Source organism: Stegostoma tigrinum, chromosome 27 (assembly GCF_030684315.1).
Source record: "Stegostoma tigrinum isolate sSteTig4 chromosome 27, sSteTig4.hap1, whole genome shotgun sequence".
Taxonomy (NCBI): Eukaryota; Metazoa; Chordata; class Chondrichthyes; order Orectolobiformes; family Stegostomatidae; genus Stegostoma; species Stegostoma tigrinum.
The window spans coordinates 48,961,916-48,979,587 of record NC_081380.1 but is presented as its reverse complement, the minus strand read 5'-3'; the positions used below and the strand labels follow the sequence as shown (position 1 = coordinate 48,979,587).

The 17,672-nt window shown below is 47.1% G+C and overlaps 1 protein-coding gene across 1 annotated transcript; it reads left to right on the top strand.

The window, feature by feature from the left end:
• The first annotated feature begins 6,127 nt into the window (after window positions 1-6,127).
• On the top strand, window positions 6,128-17,384 carry timm22 (translocase of inner mitochondrial membrane 22 homolog (yeast)). The gene is made up of 4 exons (XM_048557287.2): window positions 6,128-6,411; window positions 9,841-10,037; window positions 16,823-16,895; window positions 16,984-17,384. Exons 1-4 carry the CDS (start codon window positions 6,162-6,164, stop codon window positions 17,058-17,060), a joined length of 597 nt encoding a protein of 198 aa, XP_048413244.1. The 5' UTR covers window positions 6,128-6,161; the 3' UTR covers window positions 17,061-17,384.
• The last annotated feature ends 288 nt before the right edge of the window (window positions 17,385-17,672 follow it).

The window sequence follows — 17,672 nt, the reverse complement described above, 5'->3', positions numbered from 1 at the left end:
CTTCGGTCCACTTCCCCCTCTCTCCCTATTTATTCCAGAACCCTCACCCCATCCCCCTCTCTGATGAAGGGTCTAGGCCCGAAACGTCAGCTTTTGTGCTCCTGAGATGCTGCTTGGCCTGCTGTGTTCATCCAGCCTCACACATTTTATTATCTTGGATTCTCCAGCATCTGCAGTTCCCATTATCAGTAAATAGTGTTAGTCGTTCAAAGATAACTGCTGTAATACACCTGTCTTATAGTGAGGGAGGGACAAGGTCAGCATTACTGTACGCAGTGAATGATAGCATATCATTACAGCATTGTACAAGACTGATACAATGACAGACATAACTAGATTTTTGGAACATTTCACCATCTGTAAGAGATTGCAGACTTGTCATTGTCTGCATCCTCTGCACCTCTCTAGGTTACTCCCTCTCTCTGAGTTTCCTGCCTGAAGAAAGGTCTGACCTTATTGCAATAATTTGCACTATTGGCTGAGAGTGAAGCCAGGTCCAAGATCAGCACCAGTCAGACACACCCTGGCCACCAGTCCACTGTACCAACCAGTTTCTCAAGGAGTCTGAGCTGTTGTGAGTACACCCACTTTTACAGCCTGGAGCTACAGATAGCTCCATTTTCTCCCAGCACATTTTCTCTCCCACTAATGTGTGTTGTAAAGGTTATGCAGATTTATGATCAACCTGTTTAGCCACATTTAGAATATACATTTTTTTATGTTGCTATTTTCCTCTTTTCACTATATTCCTTTCTCCCATTTTTTAAAAATCTCTTTCTCTCAGATCTCCCCATTTTCCCTCTATTCTTTCACTCCAGTGGTTCTTCCTCTGTATACTTAGGCTTTTATTTCCCTAACCCATCTTGCTGTGACTATTCTTTCCTCCATTTATTCTCACACTTCTCTGTCAAGTTTTTCTTAATCTATTATCTCTATGTCTATACACACACACACAATGTTTTTCTATTCCTCAGAGACTGTAAGAACTGCCGATGCTGGAGTCAGAGATAACAAGTGTGGAGCTGGAGGAGCACAGCACGTCAGGCAGCATCAGAGGAGCTGGAAATTTTTTTTCTGAAGATGGGTGCTGACCCAAAATGTCAACTATCCTGCGTGCCTCCAGCTCCACAGTTTCCTCTATTCCCACTCTTGTTTCATTCTCTAGAACTCCTTCTATTCGCCATCTCAACTCTTATTATCAAATACCCTATTTTCTCCCTGCCTATATTTTTAACTTATTTCACGTTTTGGCTCGTTGCTTCTGCACCACACTCTGGAAAGCATCCCACCCATAACCCCTCATTTACCATTGTCCCACCCACCTAAACTGTGGGAGGAATCCCACACAAACACCCCAGGTCCCTGGCACTGACAGGCAGTAGTGCTAACCACTGAGCTACCCTCTCCCTCACAATTCTTTCTCTCTCCATAGTCTCTCGATACCCCAGTCTCTCTGTACATTCTGCCTACTCTTTCCCTCTCCCTTTATTTTCTATATATTCCAACCCTCTCGCTCTTCATTCTCTCTTTATTTTCTCTTTCTGTATTTTCGTTCTTTCTCTCATATATATATATTATATTCTCACTTTTTTTTCAACATCTCTATAGTTTCCCTCTCTCCTCTCGCCTCAGGCTTCTCCCCTCTTCACTGTTGGCGGGAAGGAATTGGGCACACAGCGCATGCACGGACGCAGGGCCTGTCGGTTGTTGTAGTCTCTTCCGATGAGTTTTATACATTTCCCGAAGCACACAGCGGTGAAACCTTTGAGGGCGGGGATATGAGATTGACATCTATGCAGACCAATCGGAATTGGACATAAAGCCGTCCAATGTGTTTGAAGCGGGGGCAGGCCCAGATCTTGGTGATTAGAATAAACACAAATGATTGTAGATACTGAAGATCAGAAACTGTGATAGAGAAACTCAAAACAGATTCTGAAATTGTTAAACTCTATGTTGAGCCCTGAAGGCTGTCAGGTACCCAGGCACATGGTGAAATAAAAACAGAAATTGCTGGAAAAGCTCAGCAAGCCTGGTAGCATCCATGGCGAGAAATCAGAGTTAATGTTTCGAGTCCAATAGCTCTTCTCCATAACTAATATTGGCTTGGAAAATGTTTTTTTTTATGCAGTGGACGTTGTGGAACTGGTCATAGAGTTAGAGAAAGTCATAGAGTCTTACAGCACAGAGACAGGCCCTTTGGCCCAAACTGGTCCATGCCGACGAAAATGTTCATCCATGCTAAGCCCATTTCCCTGGACTTGGCCCATATCCTTCTAAATCTTTCCTATCCATGTATCTATCCAAATGCCTTTTAAATGTTGTTCATATACCCGCCTCAACCACTTCCACTGACAGCTCATACCATATTTGTACCACCCACTATGTAAAAAAGTTGCCCCTCAGATTGCCATATGTTCTTTCCCCTCTTAACTCAAACTGAAGCCCTCTAGTCCTTGATTTCCCAACCCTGGGAAAACGACTGAGTGCATTCACCCTATCCATGCCTCTCATGATCTTATGCACTTCTATAAGATCCTCCGTCAGTCTTCTACACTCTAAAGATAAACGTCCTAACTTGTACAAACTCTCCCTCTAACTCAGTCCCTTGAGTTCTGGCAACAACCTTGTAAATTTCTTCTGAATTCTTTCCAGTTTAACAACATCCTTCCTATAGCAAGGTGACCAAAACTGAACACAATATCCAAGTACGGTCTCAGCAATGTCATGTTCATATGCATCTAACCTACAACTTCTACACTCAATGCTCTGACTGAAGGCCAGTGTGCCAAAAGCCTTCTTCACTGCCCTGTCTACCTGTGACTCTACCTTCAGAGAACCGTGCACCTGAACTCCAAGGTCCCTCTGTTCCACTGCACTCCTTAAGGCCCTACCAGTCACCATGATACTCCCACCTGGACTTGACTTCCCAAACTGCAACACCTCACACTTATCTATATTAAACTCCATTTGCCATTTTTCAGCCCCATTCCCCAGGATGTGGTATTTCTGGATTTCAACAAGGCATTCAACAAGATATAGCACAAAAGGCTGCTGCATTAGATGAAGGTGCATGGCATTACGAGTAATGCATTAGCAAGGACAGCCACTTGGTTAACTAACAGAAATCAAAGAGTGGGAATATCAGTGGCTAGTGGTGTGCCTCAGGGATTAGTGTTGGGACCTCAATTGTTTACCATTTACATAGATGATTTGGAGGTGGAGACCAAGTGTGGTGTGTAAAATTTCACAGATGGCACTAAAATGAGTAGTAGAGCAAAGTGTGCAGAGAACACTGAAAGTGTGCAGGGGGTAGGGAGGTGAAGTGATTCAGCAAGGGTCTGGAAGATGGAGTACAGTACTGGTAACTGTGAGGTCAACCATTTTGGTAGGAATTACTGCAAAGTAGACTATTATTTAAATGGTGAAAAATTGCAGCATGCTGCTGTGCAGAGGGACCTAGATGTCCTTGTACATGAATCACAAAATGTTGGTTTGCAGATGCAGCAGGTAATTAAGAAGGCAAATGGAATATTGTCCTTCATTGCTAAAGGTTGATGGAGTTAAAAAGCAAGGCAGTTATGCTGCAGCTGTATAAGGTGCTGGTCAGGCCATACCTGGAGTACTGCGTACAGTTTTGGTCTGATTACATGAGAAAGGATGCACTGACAGTGGAGGGGGTACAGAGGAGCTTCGCTAAGTTGATTCTGGAATTTAGAAGATTGCCTTATGAGGGGATATTGAGTAGACTGGGACTGCACTCACTGGAATAAAGAAGAATAAGAGAGGATCTTATAGAAACATATAAAATTATGCAAGGAGTGGATCTGATAAAAGCAGGGAAGTTATTGCTACTGGAGGGTGAAACTAGAACTAGGGAGCATAGCCTCAAAATAAGGGTCAGCAGATTTAGGACTGAGTTGAGATCAGTGACCATTGTGGATGTAATAGCCTGATATTCCACGGTTGGATCATGGTCCAGAAGAGGTCAGGAGGAGGTATCCATTTCAGGATCAGAGGAACAGGAAAGCTGATGTTTCGGGCCTAGATCCTTCTTCAGAAATGAGGGAAAGGAAGGGGGCTCTGAAATAAGTAGGGAGGGGGAGGGGGGGAGGTGGTGATAGAAAGTGCACAGATGAGCAGATATGTGGAGAGAAGACGAACAGGTCACGAAGGCGGGGATGAGGCTGGTAGTAAGGAGATGGGCATGCGGCTTGGGGTAGAAGGAGAGGATAGGTGGGAGGGAGGACAAGTTAGGGAGGCGGGAACGAGCTGGGCTGGTTTTAGGATGCGGTAGCAGGAGGGGAGATTTTGAAGCTTGTGAAGTCCATTTGATTCCATTGGGCTGCAGGGTTCCCAAGCGGAATATGAGTTGCTGTTCCTACAACTTTCGGGCAGCATCATTGTGGCACTGCAGGAGGCCCAGAATAGACATGTTGTCTGCGGAATGGGAGGGGGAGTTGAAGTGGTTCGTGACTGGGAGGTGCAGTTGTTTAGTGCGAACTGAGCGGAGGTGTTCTGCAAAGTTGTCCCCAAGCCTCTGCTTGGTTTCCGCAATGTAGAGGAAGGCACAACAGGTACAGCAGATGCAGCATACCACATTAGCAGATGTGCAGGTGAACCACTGCTTAATGTGGAAAGTCTTCTTGGGGCCTGGGATGGGGGTGAGGGGGGAGGTGTAGGGGCAGGTGTAGCACTTCCTGCGGTTGCAGGGAAATGTGCCGGGTGTGGTGGGGCTGGAGGGGAGTACGGAGCGGACAAGGGAGTCATGGAGAGAGTGGTCCCTCCGCAAGGCAGATAAGGGTGGGGAGGGAAAAATGTCTTTGGTGGTGGGGTCAGATTGCAGATGGCAGAAATGTCAGAGGATGATGCTTTAGATCCAGAGGTTCGCGGGGTGGTACATGAGGATGAGGGGGATTCTGTTTTGGTTTTTATTGCTGGGAGGGGGTGTGACGGATGAGTTGCGGGAAATGCGGAGGACACGGTCAAGGGCATTCTCGATCACTGAGGGGGGGGAAGTTACGGTCCTTGAAAAACGAGGACGTCTGAGATGTACGGGAGTGGAATGCCTCATTCTGGGAGCAGATGCAGCAGAGGCAAAGGAATATGGAATAAGGGATGGCATTTTTGCAGGAAGGTGGGTAGGAGGAGGTGTATTCTGGGTAGCTGTGCCAATCAGTGGGCTTGAAATGCATATTGGTTTTTAGGTGGTTGCTGGAGATGGAAATAGTGAGGTCCAGGAAGGTGAGGGATGTGCTGGAGATGGCCCAGGTGAACTGAAGGTTGGGGTGCAAGGTGTTGGTGAAGTGGATGAACTGTTCGAGCTCCTCTTGGGAGCAAGAGGCGGCGCCGATACAGTCATCAATGTACCGGAGGAAGAGGTGGGGTTTGGGGCCTGTGTAGGTGCGGAAGAGGGACTGTTCCACGTAACCTACAAAGAGGCAGGCATAGATGGGGCCCATGCGGGTGCCCATGGCCACCCCCTTAGTCTGTAGGAAGTGGGAGGAATCAAAAGAGAAGTTGTTGAGGGTGAGGACGAGTTCAGCTAGGCGGATGAGGGTGTCGGTGGAGGGGGGCTGGTTGGGCCTGCGGGACAGGAAGAGGCGGAGGGCCTTTCATCTTCACTGGAGAATAAAAACACCAGAAGGGAACAAATTTGGCCGAAGGCGTCACATTCCTTCCGCTATAATAAAATGTGAGGCCCGAAACGTCAGCTTTTGTGAAAGACCCTCTCCCCATCCCCCTCTCTGATGAAGGGTCAAGGCCCGAAACGTCAGCTTTTGTGCTCCTGAGATGCTGCTTGGCCTGCTGTGTTCATCCAGCCTCACGTTTTATTATCTTGGAATTCTCCAGCATCTGCAGTTCCCATTATCTCTGATACATTCCTTCCGCTAACGGGCGGGGCTCCCCATCCTGGAGGCGGGGACGTCAGCCCGGAGGCGGGGCACCCCGTCCAGCAGGCGGGGACTTCAGCCCGGAGGCGGTGCTCCCCGTCCAGGAGGCGGGGACTTCAGCCCGGAGGCGGGGACGTCAGCCCGGAGGCGGGGCTCCCCGTCCAGGAGGCGGGGACGTCAGCCCGGAGACGGGGCACCCCGTCCCGGAGGCGGGGACTTCAGCCAGTGGGGCGGGATTCATCGTGACTCACGCTGACGTGATGACGCATGACAGCGGCCTGCTGCACGATGGCGCCTGCGGAGGCTCGCTCATCAGCCTCTTCTCGGCCCGAGCCCGGTTCCGGGCTTATTTACTCACAGCTCCTGCAGCACCTGGTAGGGGAGCAACGGCAGCCTCGGGCCTTGAACCCAGCTGCGCTTGGCGGGATTCCCGCGCCAGTTAAATCGGATGAACAGAAAATGGTGGAACGAGCGATGGAGAGCTGCAGCTTTAAGGCGGCGTTGGCCTGTGTTGGAGGTGAGGGGCGTCGGGACGGGGGTCCGGGGGGTCAGGGGGCGAGGAGTTTGTGGGGTTGAAGACAAGAAGGTTGAGGAACAGGCACTGGGAATTGCAGGGGAGGAATAGGTTGGAGACTGGTCAGAATTGAAAGATGGAAGTTGAGGGGCTAGTGGAGGAACTCCAGGAGGTGGTGGCTCTGGAAGGGTGCATTGTGTGAACAGATGTTTCAAAATTGGAGGAGTTATAGGGGTGCAGAAGATATTGTGGGTCAGAGAAAGGAGGTAAAGATCCTCATCCAGCTACCAGATAGGGTGTTAGATAAATCCAGTGTTGGGTATCGTTGGCTGCGAGTATTGTATGTTTTGCGTGTTAATTTCTCCCATTATTACAAATGAATGAGAGTGTAGCCTGTAAAGAAAGCAGTAGAGCTAGAAGAGTGTCTAGGTCGGTACAAATTGTAGTAATTAGCCAGAAAATTCATCAGGAACAAGCCACAGATATAATGGGAACTGCAGATGCTGGAGATTCCAAGATAATAAAATGTGAGGCTGGATGAACACAGCAGGCCAAGCAGCATCTCAGGAGCCACAGATAGATGGATAGTTTCCAAAGAAACAGCGTGGGCCGGGTGAATCTGGATGTCCTGATGCAGAAATCACAGGAATTAGTGAGTAATTGGGAAAACTGTGGTCATGTTTGATTGTGAGGGGGAATTGAATGTAAGTGTATGAAGGTTATGCTTCCATTACACAGGGCACTGGTGATACCACATCTGAAAAACTGTGTACAGTTTTGGTCACTGTACTTACGGAATGTTAATGTTTTGGAAGCAGTTCAGAGAAGGTTCACTTGACCAATATCTGCGATGTGTAGATCGCCTGGTGAGGAAAAGCTGGACAGGCAAATCCTGCATCTTCTGGAGTTTAGAAGAGTCACAGGTGACTAATTGAAACATAAGACCCTGATGATATGGAAAGGATGTTTTCACTGTGGCAGAATCTAGATCTGGAGGTCATGGTTCAAGATTAATGATTTGCCTACAGATAAGATGGATAATGATGTGATAGTGTAGTGGGAGGGGCTTAGATTAGTTCACAGGTCGACACAACATCGAGGGCTGAAGGGCCTGTTCTGCGCTGTATTGTTCTATGCTCTTAAAGTCTTTTGTGAGGGCTGAGCATCTTTGGACTTCCTTTCCTCAAGATAATGGAAGCAGAATCTTTAAATATTTTTTGGGAGAGGTAGATGATCTTAGTAGTTATGAATATATCAGGGTCATACAGGAATGTAAAGTTGAGGTTAAAATCAGATCAGCTTGGTGGAGCAGGCTGATAGGGTCAAGTGGTCTATTCTCATTTGTGCATTTATATGGATCTTTGTACTTGGTTGTCTTGACCTTGACAAGGAGAATTGGTGGGATGTCATCTATAGTTCCATCTCTTGCTGGAGTGCTCGTAGGTATTAGTAAGAAAATGACAGGTCATTTAATCATGTGCTGTACATTTCGTTATTCCGACCAGAGTTAATCCTGAGAGATTAACTTGGGAGTGAGACATAGTGCAAGTGTTTACTTTTAATGGGAGGTGACAGGGAAAGCATTGGCTAGTCTGAGAGAAGTGCAAAGGACTGTGTCAAGAATCAAAATCCGTCCTAGACTGCCACACAAGAAAACTGGCTGGAAATGTAAAAACAAAAGTAAAGGTTTCTATAACTACTTAAAATGAGGAGAGCTGGCAGAGTATTTTGGTCCTTCGGGAAGTGAGATCGGATAATTAATAATGAAAGATAAGGAAATGGCGGATGGTTTAAATAAGTATTTATTTAATTCTTCATTCTTCATTATAGAGGTGACAGGTAACGTCCCAGAAGCAGCGATGTATCAGGAAATGGAGGGAAGGAAGAACTCTGGGAAATGACAATGACCAGAGATTGTTATTGAGTAAATTGTTGGAACCGTGGGCTGACAAGTGCCTGGGTGCTGCTGGACTCTGTTCTCAGTTTTAGAAATAGCTAGAAAGGTGATTGATGCATTGGTTCTAATTTTCCAATACTCCTGACGTGGGAAGGTCCCATGAGATTGAAATAGCTACTATTATTCTCTTAATGAAAAAGAGAGGGAAGATGTTCAATGTTATCAGTTAGTAAGTTATAGTAAAGCCCTTAGATAAATTCAAGGTAGTCAGACACAATCAGCAGGGCTTTTTGCAAGGAAGATCATACTTAACCAATCTTAAGACCGTAAGACACAGAGGCAGAAATAGGCTGTTCACTACATTGAGTTTATTGCATCATTCAATGAGATCGTGGATGAACTGATAATCTTCCACTCCTGTCTTTTCCCCATAAGCCATGATTCTCTTAATGTTTAAAAATCTGTCTCTCAGCAATCTATTAGTTATTTGAAGAAGTAATGTGCTGTTGATAAAAGAAATGTCACTGAATGTACTGAGCTTTAATTTACAGAACACATTTGATAAAGTGCCATATTGTGGGAAATAAAAGCTTGTGGTAAAAGGAATTAACATATTAGCATGGGTAGAAGATTGGCTGGCTAACAGAGAGATGATGTAAATAGGTTGTTTTCAGATTGGCGAGGTGTAATGAGTGGTGTGCCACAGCGATCAGTGCTGTGCCTGCAATCATTAATAATGTCTATCACTGATTAGATGAAGGGACAAAAGATATGATTACCAAATGCGATGGCACAAAAATAAGGAGGAAAATAATCTGTGAAGACATTTACAAAAACATTGATAAGTGAGTGAGCAAAGATGTAGCAAATGAAGTATGAATGTGAAATTTTCCATTTTGACTGGAAAAATAAAAATTGCATATTATTGGTGGTGTCTTTTCCTTTGAATCTGGAGGCCTGGGTTCAAGTCCCACTTGCTTCAGAAGGGTGCCATAACATCTTGGAACAGGTTGATTAGAAAATTTCAGTTATCTAAATGGTGAGATATCACAGAACTCATATGTGGGTGCAGAAAGTAATTCACAAAGCCATTAGAATGATTGATATATCAGAAGGGGAATTGAATACAAAGTAGGGAGATGAGGTGACTTTTTTTTTGCTCAGGAGTTGAATTCTTTAGAACTCTTCCGGAAAAGGTGATGGAAGCAGGGGTCTTGGAATATTTTTAAGGCAGAAGTGGATAGATTCTTGTTAAGAAAGGAGTTGAATGGCTAAGTGGGCATGTGGATTTGAGGTTATAATCAGATCAGGTGTGATTTATTGTAATGGTGGAGCAGGCTCAATGGCCAGAATGGCCTACTTGTGGTCTGAATTTGTATGATGGATCTAAAGAATTGTTTCCTGTACTGGTCTCGGGATTCTGATCAGAACAGAGCCGGCATTGGTGTCAGGACTCTTGAGCTAGGTTCTTATCGATCTCTTGAAGGTTGACTGATATTTCCTCACTGTGCTCACTCTTATCTTTTCCTGCTTAGGCTTTGTGCTTGGTGGGGCATTTGGAATCTTCACGGCTGGTATTGATACCAATGTTGGCTTTGATCCGAAGGATCCATTGCGGACACCAACTGCCAAGGAGGTTTTGAAAGACATGGGGCAGCGTGGAATGTCATACGCAAAGAATTTTGCTATCGTTGGAGCCATGTTTTCTTGTACAGAATGCATCATTGAATCGGTGGGTTTGCCTTCCATCTACTCTGTTCATTAGCAGTGGTGTTGCAAAAACCACTTTGATTTGGACCACTGCTCCTCAAACATCCCAAGCTTCAGAGATTAATAAAGCATTAGCTATTGACGATGTAGATGATATTGAAAAGATAGAATTGAAGGACAGCTTTTAATAAAATACATGGAAACACCATCACCTGCAAGTTCCCTTCCAAGCCACTCATCATCCTGACTTTGAAAAAAATCGCTGTTCCTTCACTGTCACTGGGTCAAACTCCTGGAATTCCATCCCCAACAGCAGTGTAGGTCAACCAGTAGCATATGGACTGCAGCAGTTCAAGGAGGCAGATCACCATCACCTTCTCAAGGGCAACTTAGGGACAAGCAATAAATGCGGGGCCCAGCCAGTGCCACCTGCATCCCATGAGTGAATTTTAAAAAAAAATCCTCATTGTTTCATGGAATAAAAGTGGAATGTTTAAAATGATGAGCATGGATCTTGGTAAATACAGCATGTGATTTCTGTAAATTCAAAGTATAGATCAAGGTAGTAAAGATACAAAATTAACTTATAAGAAATTTAGAAAGGAAGGCAGAGAAAACTTCTTTAGCTAGTGAGTTGTGAGGCTGTGCAATTCACGTCTGGCATTAATGCTAGAGACAGAAATCTGTCCACGTTCACCGTTAGGTTGGAGACGTTGATGAAGGAATATGAGAACAATACATTTGGGGAAGTTTGAGATAATGGGAACTGCAGATGCTGGAGAACCAGAGATAACGAAGTGTGGAGCTGGATGAACACAACAGGCCAAGCAGCATCTTAGGAGCACAAAAGCTGATGTTTCGAGCCCAGACCCTTCATCAGAAAAGGGGGATGGGGAGAGGATTCTGAAATAAATAGGGAGAGAAGGGGAGGTGGACCGAAGATGGGCAGAGAGGAGAGTATGGGTGGGGAGGTAGGGAGAGGTTAGGTCAGTCTGGGGAGGACGGCCAGGTCAAGGGGATGGGATGAGGTTAATAGGTAGGAAATGGAGGTGTGGCTTGAAGTGGGAGGAGGGGATAGGTGAGAGGAAGAACAGGTTAGGTAGGGGGGGAACGAGCTGGGCTGATTTTGGGATGCAGTGGGGGTGAGCTTCACCAACTTCAAAATCTCCTCTACCCCCACTGCATCCCAAAATCAGCCCAGCTCGTTCCCCCCCTACCTAACCTGTTCTTCCTCTCACCTATCCCCTCCTCCCACTTCAAGCCGCACCTCCATTTCCTACCTACTAACCTCATCCCCGCCTCCTTGACCTCTGTCCGTCCTCCCCAGACTGACCTATCCCCTCCCTACCTCTCCACCTATACTCTCCTCTCCACCTATCTTCTCCTCCATCCATCTTCGGTCCGCCTCCCCCCTCTCCTTATATATTTCAGAATCCTCTCCCCATCCCCTTTTCTGATGAAGGGTCTAGGCTCAACATCAGCTTTTGTTCTCCTAAGATGCTGCTTGGCCTGTTGTGTTCATCCAGCTCCATACTTTATTTGGGAAAGTTTGTGTGTTTTGAGGCCAGCATGGTTTTGGAGTAGTCAGATTGTGCTTCATTTAATCAAATGTTTAATGAATTAACAGAAGGTCGATGAAGGGGATGTGGTGGATGGTGTTTGTACAGATTTTAAGAAACCATTTGACAAGGTACCAATTTTTTTTAAAAAATGGTTAATATGATTGATGTTTGTGATGTAGGAGCTCATTCCTGTCCTGGATTAAAGGTTAGTTTAAGGACCAAGCAATAAATCATAAATATTTTTCAGACTGGAGGATGGTAGATAAATTTTTGAAAACAAAACTATTTGTAAATGGAATGTCAACATCCCTGGCTGAGCCAGCATTTCTTGCGCATCCCTAACAGCCCTGGAGAAGGTGCTAGTATTGAGCAGACGAGGGAGTTGTGGAGTGAGCGGTACCTACGAAAGGCAGATAGAGGTGGAGAGGGAAATATATCTTTGGCCGTGGGATCAGTGTAGGTGGCAGAGAATGCTACACTGGATATGGAGGTTGGTGGGGTGACATGTGAGGAAAAGGGGGATTCTGTCTTTATTTTTGTTGTGGGGAAGAGGGGTTTGAGGGCAGAAGTGCAGGAAATGCAAGCGATGTAGTTGAGGGTACTTTGATCACCAGAGGGGGTGAATGTTACGATCCTTGAAATAGGAGGACATCTGGGATGTCTGAGAGTGGAATGCTCCATCTTGGGAGCAGATGCGGCAGAGGCGGAGGAATTGGCTGAGGGCTCACATTCTTGCAGGAGGGTGGGTGAGAGGAGTTGTAGTCAAAGTAGCTGTGGGAGTTAGTGGGCTTGAAATAGATGGCCTAAACATGGAGCAACACCTCATATTCTGCCTTGGGACCCTGCAGCCCAGAGGCCTAAATGTGGAATTCAACTGTTTTAAAATCTGTCCAACCCTCTGCCTCCTTGACCTGACACAACCTGTCCATCTCCTGTCCCACCTATCGACCCCACTGACTAATCACCACCACTGTCCATCTCCTGTCCCACCTATCCACCCCACTGACTAATCACCACCACTGTCCATCTCCTGTCCCACCTATCCACCCCACTGACTAATCACCACCACTGTCCATCTCCTGTCCCACCTATCGACCCCACTGACTAATCACCACCACTGTCCATCTCCTGTCCCACCTATCGACCCCACTGACTAATCACCACCACTGTCCATCTCCTGTCCCATCTATCGACCCCACTGACTAATCACCACCACTGTCCATCTCCTGTCCCACCTATCCACCCCACTGACTAATCACCACCACTGTCCATCTCCTGTCCCACCTATCCACCCCACTGACTAATCACCACCACTGTCCATCTCCTGTCCCACCTATCGACCCCACTGACTAATCACCACCACTGTCCATCTCCTGTCCCACCTATCGACCCCACTGACTAATCACCACCACTGTCCATCTCCTGTCCCACCTATCGACCCCACTGACTAATCACCACCACTGTCCATCTCCTGTCCCACCTATCGACCCCACTGACTAATCACCACCACTGTCCATCTCCTGTGCCACCTATCCACCCCACTGACTAATCACCACCACTGTCCATCTCCTGTCCCACCTATCCACCCCACTGACTAATCACCACCACTGTCCATCTCCTGTCCCACCTATCGACCCCACTGACTAATCACCACCACTGTCCATCTCCTGTCCCACCTATCGACCCCACTGACTAATCACCACCACTGTCCATCTCCTGTCCCACCTATCGACCCCACTGACTAATCACCACCACTGTCCATCTCCTGTGCCACCTATCGACCCCACTGACTAATCACCACCACTGTCCATCTCCTGTGCCACCTATCGACCCCACTGACTAATCACCACCACTGTCCATCTCCTGTGCCACCTATCCACCCCACTGACTAATCACCACCACTGTCCATCTCCTGTCCCATCTATCCACCCCACTGACTAATCACCACCACTGTCCATCTCCTGTCCCACCTATCGACCCCACTGACTAATCACCACCACTGTCCATCTCCTGTCCCACCTATCGACCCCACTGACTAATCACCACCACTGTCCATCTCCTGTGCCACCTATCGACCCCACTGACTAATCACCACCACTGTCCATCTCCTGTCCCACCTATCGACCCCACTGACTAATCACCACCACTGTCCATCTCCTGTCCCACCTATCCACCCCACTGACTAATCACCACCACTGTCCATCTCCTGTGCCACCTATCGACCCCACTGACTAATCACCACCACTGTCCATCTCCTGTGCCACCTATCGACCCCACTGACTAATCACCACCACTGTCCATCTCCTGTCCCACCTATCGACCCCACTGACTAATCACCACCACTGTCCACCTCCTGTCCCACCTATCGACCCCACTGACTAATCACCACCACTGTCCATCTCCTGTCCCACCTATCGACCCCACTGACTAATCACCACCACTGTCCATCTCCTGTCCCATCTATCCACCCCACTGACTAATCACCACCACTGTCCATCTCCTGTCCCACCTATCGACCCCACTGACTAATCACCACCACTGTCCATCTCCTGTGCCACCTATCGACCCCACTGACTAATCACCACCACTGTCCATCTCCTGTCCCACCTATCGACCCCACTGACTAATCACCACCACTGTCCATCTCCTGTGCCACCTATCGACCCCACTGACTAATCACCACCACTGTCCATCTCCTGTCCCACCTATCCACCCCACTGACTAATCACCACCACTGTCCATCTCCTGTCCCACCTATCGACCCCACTGACTAATCACCACCACTGTCCACCTCCTGTGCCACCTATCGACCCCACTGACTAATCACCACCACTGTCCATCTCCTGTCCCACCTATCGACCCCACTGACTAATCACCACCACTGTCCATCTCCTGTCCCACCTATCGACCCCACTGACTAATCACCACCACTGTCCATCTCCTGTCCCACCTATCGACCCCACTGACTAATCACCACCACTGTCCATCTCCTGTCCCACCTATCCACCCCACTGACTAATCACCACCACTGTCCATCTCCTGTCCCACCTATCGACCCCACTGACTAATCACCACCACTGTCCATCTCCTGTGCCACCTATCGACCCCACTGACTAATCACCACCACTGTCCATCTCCTGTCCCACCTATCGACCCCACTGACTAATCACCACCACTGTCCATCTCCTGTCCCACCTATCGACCCCACTGACTAATCACCACCACTGTCCATCTCCTGTCCCACCTATCGACCCCACTGACTAATCACCACCACTGTCCATCTCCTGTCCCACCTATCCACCCCACTGACTAATCACCACCACTGCCCACCTCCTGTGCCACCTATCGACCCCACTGACTAATCACCACCACTGTCCATCTCCTGTCCCACCTATCGACCCCACTGACTAATCACCACCACTGTCCATCTCCTGTGCCACCTATCGACCCCACTGACTAATCACCACCACTGTCCATCTCCTGTGCCACCTATCGACCCCACTGACTAATCACCACCACTGTCCATCTCCTGTCCCACCTATCGACCCCACTGACTAATCACCACCACTGTCCATCTCCTGTCCCACCTATCGACCCCACTGACTAATCACCACCACTGTCCATCTCCTGTGCCACCTATCCACCCCACTGACTAATCACCACCACTGTCCATCTCACTGACTAATCACCACCACTGTCCACCTCACTGACTAATCACCACCACTGTCCACCTCACTGACTAATCACCACCACTGTCCACCTCACTGACTAATCACCACCACTGTCCACCCCACTGACTAATCACCACCACTGTCCACCTCACTGACTAATCACCACCACTGTCCATCTCCTGTCCCACCTATCGACCCCACTGACTAATCACCACCACTGTCCACCCCACTGACTAATCACCACCACTGTCCACCCCACTGACTAATCACCACCACTGTCCACCTCACTGACTAATCACCACCACTGTCCACCCCACTGACTAATCACCACCACTGTCCACCTCACTGACTAATCACCACCACTGTCCACCCCACTGACTAATCACCACCACTGTCCACCCCACTGACTAATCACCACCACTGCTTACCAGTAATTAGCTATCACTGTCCCGCCCACTTCCCCAGCCCTACCCCCGTCTCTTTATTTCTGAGCTCCCTTCCTCCTCCTCATTTCTGAAGAAGGATCCCAACCCAAAGCATCAAGTTTGCTGCTCCTCAAATGCTGCCCCGGCCTGCTGTGTTCCTCCAGCTTCACACTCTGTTAGCTCTGACTGCAGCATGTGCAGTTCTTGCTATCTCTGAATAATTTTAAAATCTGCCATGATTCCAATCTTGGAGGCGTATCCATCGGTGCGTATTATACCAGTTGACTGCAATCTTGCAGATTGGGCAGACAAGTGGCAGATAAAATTTTATGTGGAGGTGTGGGAGGTGAACTGTTTTAGCAGAAGGAACAAGGAAAGTCAGTGTAGATTTTAATATCACTCCAAAGATTGTGGACTAAAGGATCTGAGTATATGTGCTCAGTTGTCAAAGGTGGTAAGAAGATTGAGAGAGTGGTTAGCAATGCATAAGGAGTCTTGGACAAAGCTATTGTTAGGCTCCAAGTAAAGTATCTGAAGGTTCTTGAGCAGGCTGAAGATATTTACCAGAATAGTTCCAGGCACAGGGTTTTTGGAAGGTTGGGCTAGAGAAGCCTGGGTTAGTCACCTTAAGACAAACATGTTTGAGGGAAGATTTGATTGATCTGTACATGATTATGGCAGATTTAGATATGGTAGATAAAGAAAATCTCCTTCTATGAGATGATCGTACAAGGTATGGGGGCAAATATTCAAGGCTTTGGGCCAGAGATGCAGAGTTTTGTGATGAGAAACGTTTCGTAATGACTAAGAGAACTCATTGCCAATCAGGGTGGTGGAAACAGTTCAATAATTTCAAAAGCAAATTGGATGGACACAAATAACGGAATTGCAGGAGTCTGGGAATCTAGCAGGAAAATTGGACTGATTTGTTTTTCTCTCTATGGAGAGCTACCGTAGACTTGATGGACTGAATAGCTTCATCTGCTGTAATGACTGACTCTGGATTCATTTGTGAAAGCTAAACGCCAGTTTTGTCAAGTTGAATTAAATATATTGTAACTCATTTGTGTTTCTGGAGTTGCACTTCTCTCCAGAAGTGCAACAGTGAAGGCTGGGATTTAAAATCTTTTCTCTTTGATATTTTGAAAGTACCGTGGGAAGTCAGATTGGAAGAACAGTGTGTTGAGTGGCTGCGTAACAGGAGGAGCAATTGGTTTCCGAGGTGAGTGGCTGAATCTTCCTCGAGCCTAGGTTTGAAATGGCAGCTTTTGAGTTGATGTTTCTAATTTGCTCCCCTTTCCACTCTGCAGCTGGCCTAAAGGCAGGAGCCATTGGATGTGGTGGGTTTGCTGCATTTTCTGCAGTCATTGACTACTACTTACGATGAAGTGAACGCCAAGCTACCTTGCTGCAAGTGGTATAGAAGTATTGGCTGTCAAAGCCCCAACAGTGAGTGAGCTGGAACTGACTCGTGTATAGTAAGCACATGTGAATGAGCACATAGAACATTGCTGACTGCAGCCGGTGCGCCTCAATATGTATTTCAGCCATGTTAAACCCAGGTCTATTATTGAAACAAGGTGACAGGTCTGAACGGAGATTCCAATCCAGGACACACAGTTCATGTTTTGATCAGTTGTTGCTGTTCTGTTCTATAATGTAAAACATTTATTGACATAATGGAGTGGAATAAAATCTATTGTTTTATAAATATACAGAGTCAGTGTTTATTCAGCAGGATAACGATCACCCAGTGTAACTGTGTAGAATTACAGAATGGTTACAGCAGGAAGGAGATCATTTTGCCTGTTGTGTGTGCAGGTCCCTGAAGGAGCAATTTATTACTGCCCCTGCCCTACCTTATACCTGTAGTTCTGCACATTCTTTTCAGATAATCCAATTCCTTGTTGAATACCTTAATTGAACTTGACTCCATCTCCCATTCAGCTTATTCTGAATCTTAACCACATGCATGAAAAGCTATCTTCTCATGTTCCCA

Coding starts and splice junctions, on each gene's coding strand:
- timm22 (XM_048557287.2), top strand. CDS start 6,162: ATGACAGCGGCCTGCTGCACGATGGCGCCTGCGGAGGCTCGCTCATCA. Junction 6,412..9,840: donor GGCGTTGGCCTGTGTTGGAG/GTGAGGGGCGTC, acceptor TTTCCTGCTTAG/GCTTTGTGCTTGGTGGGGCA. Junction 16,896..16,983: donor AGGAGCAATTGGTTTCCGAG/GTGAGTGGCTGA, acceptor TCCACTCTGCAG/CTGGCCTAAAGGCAGGAGCC.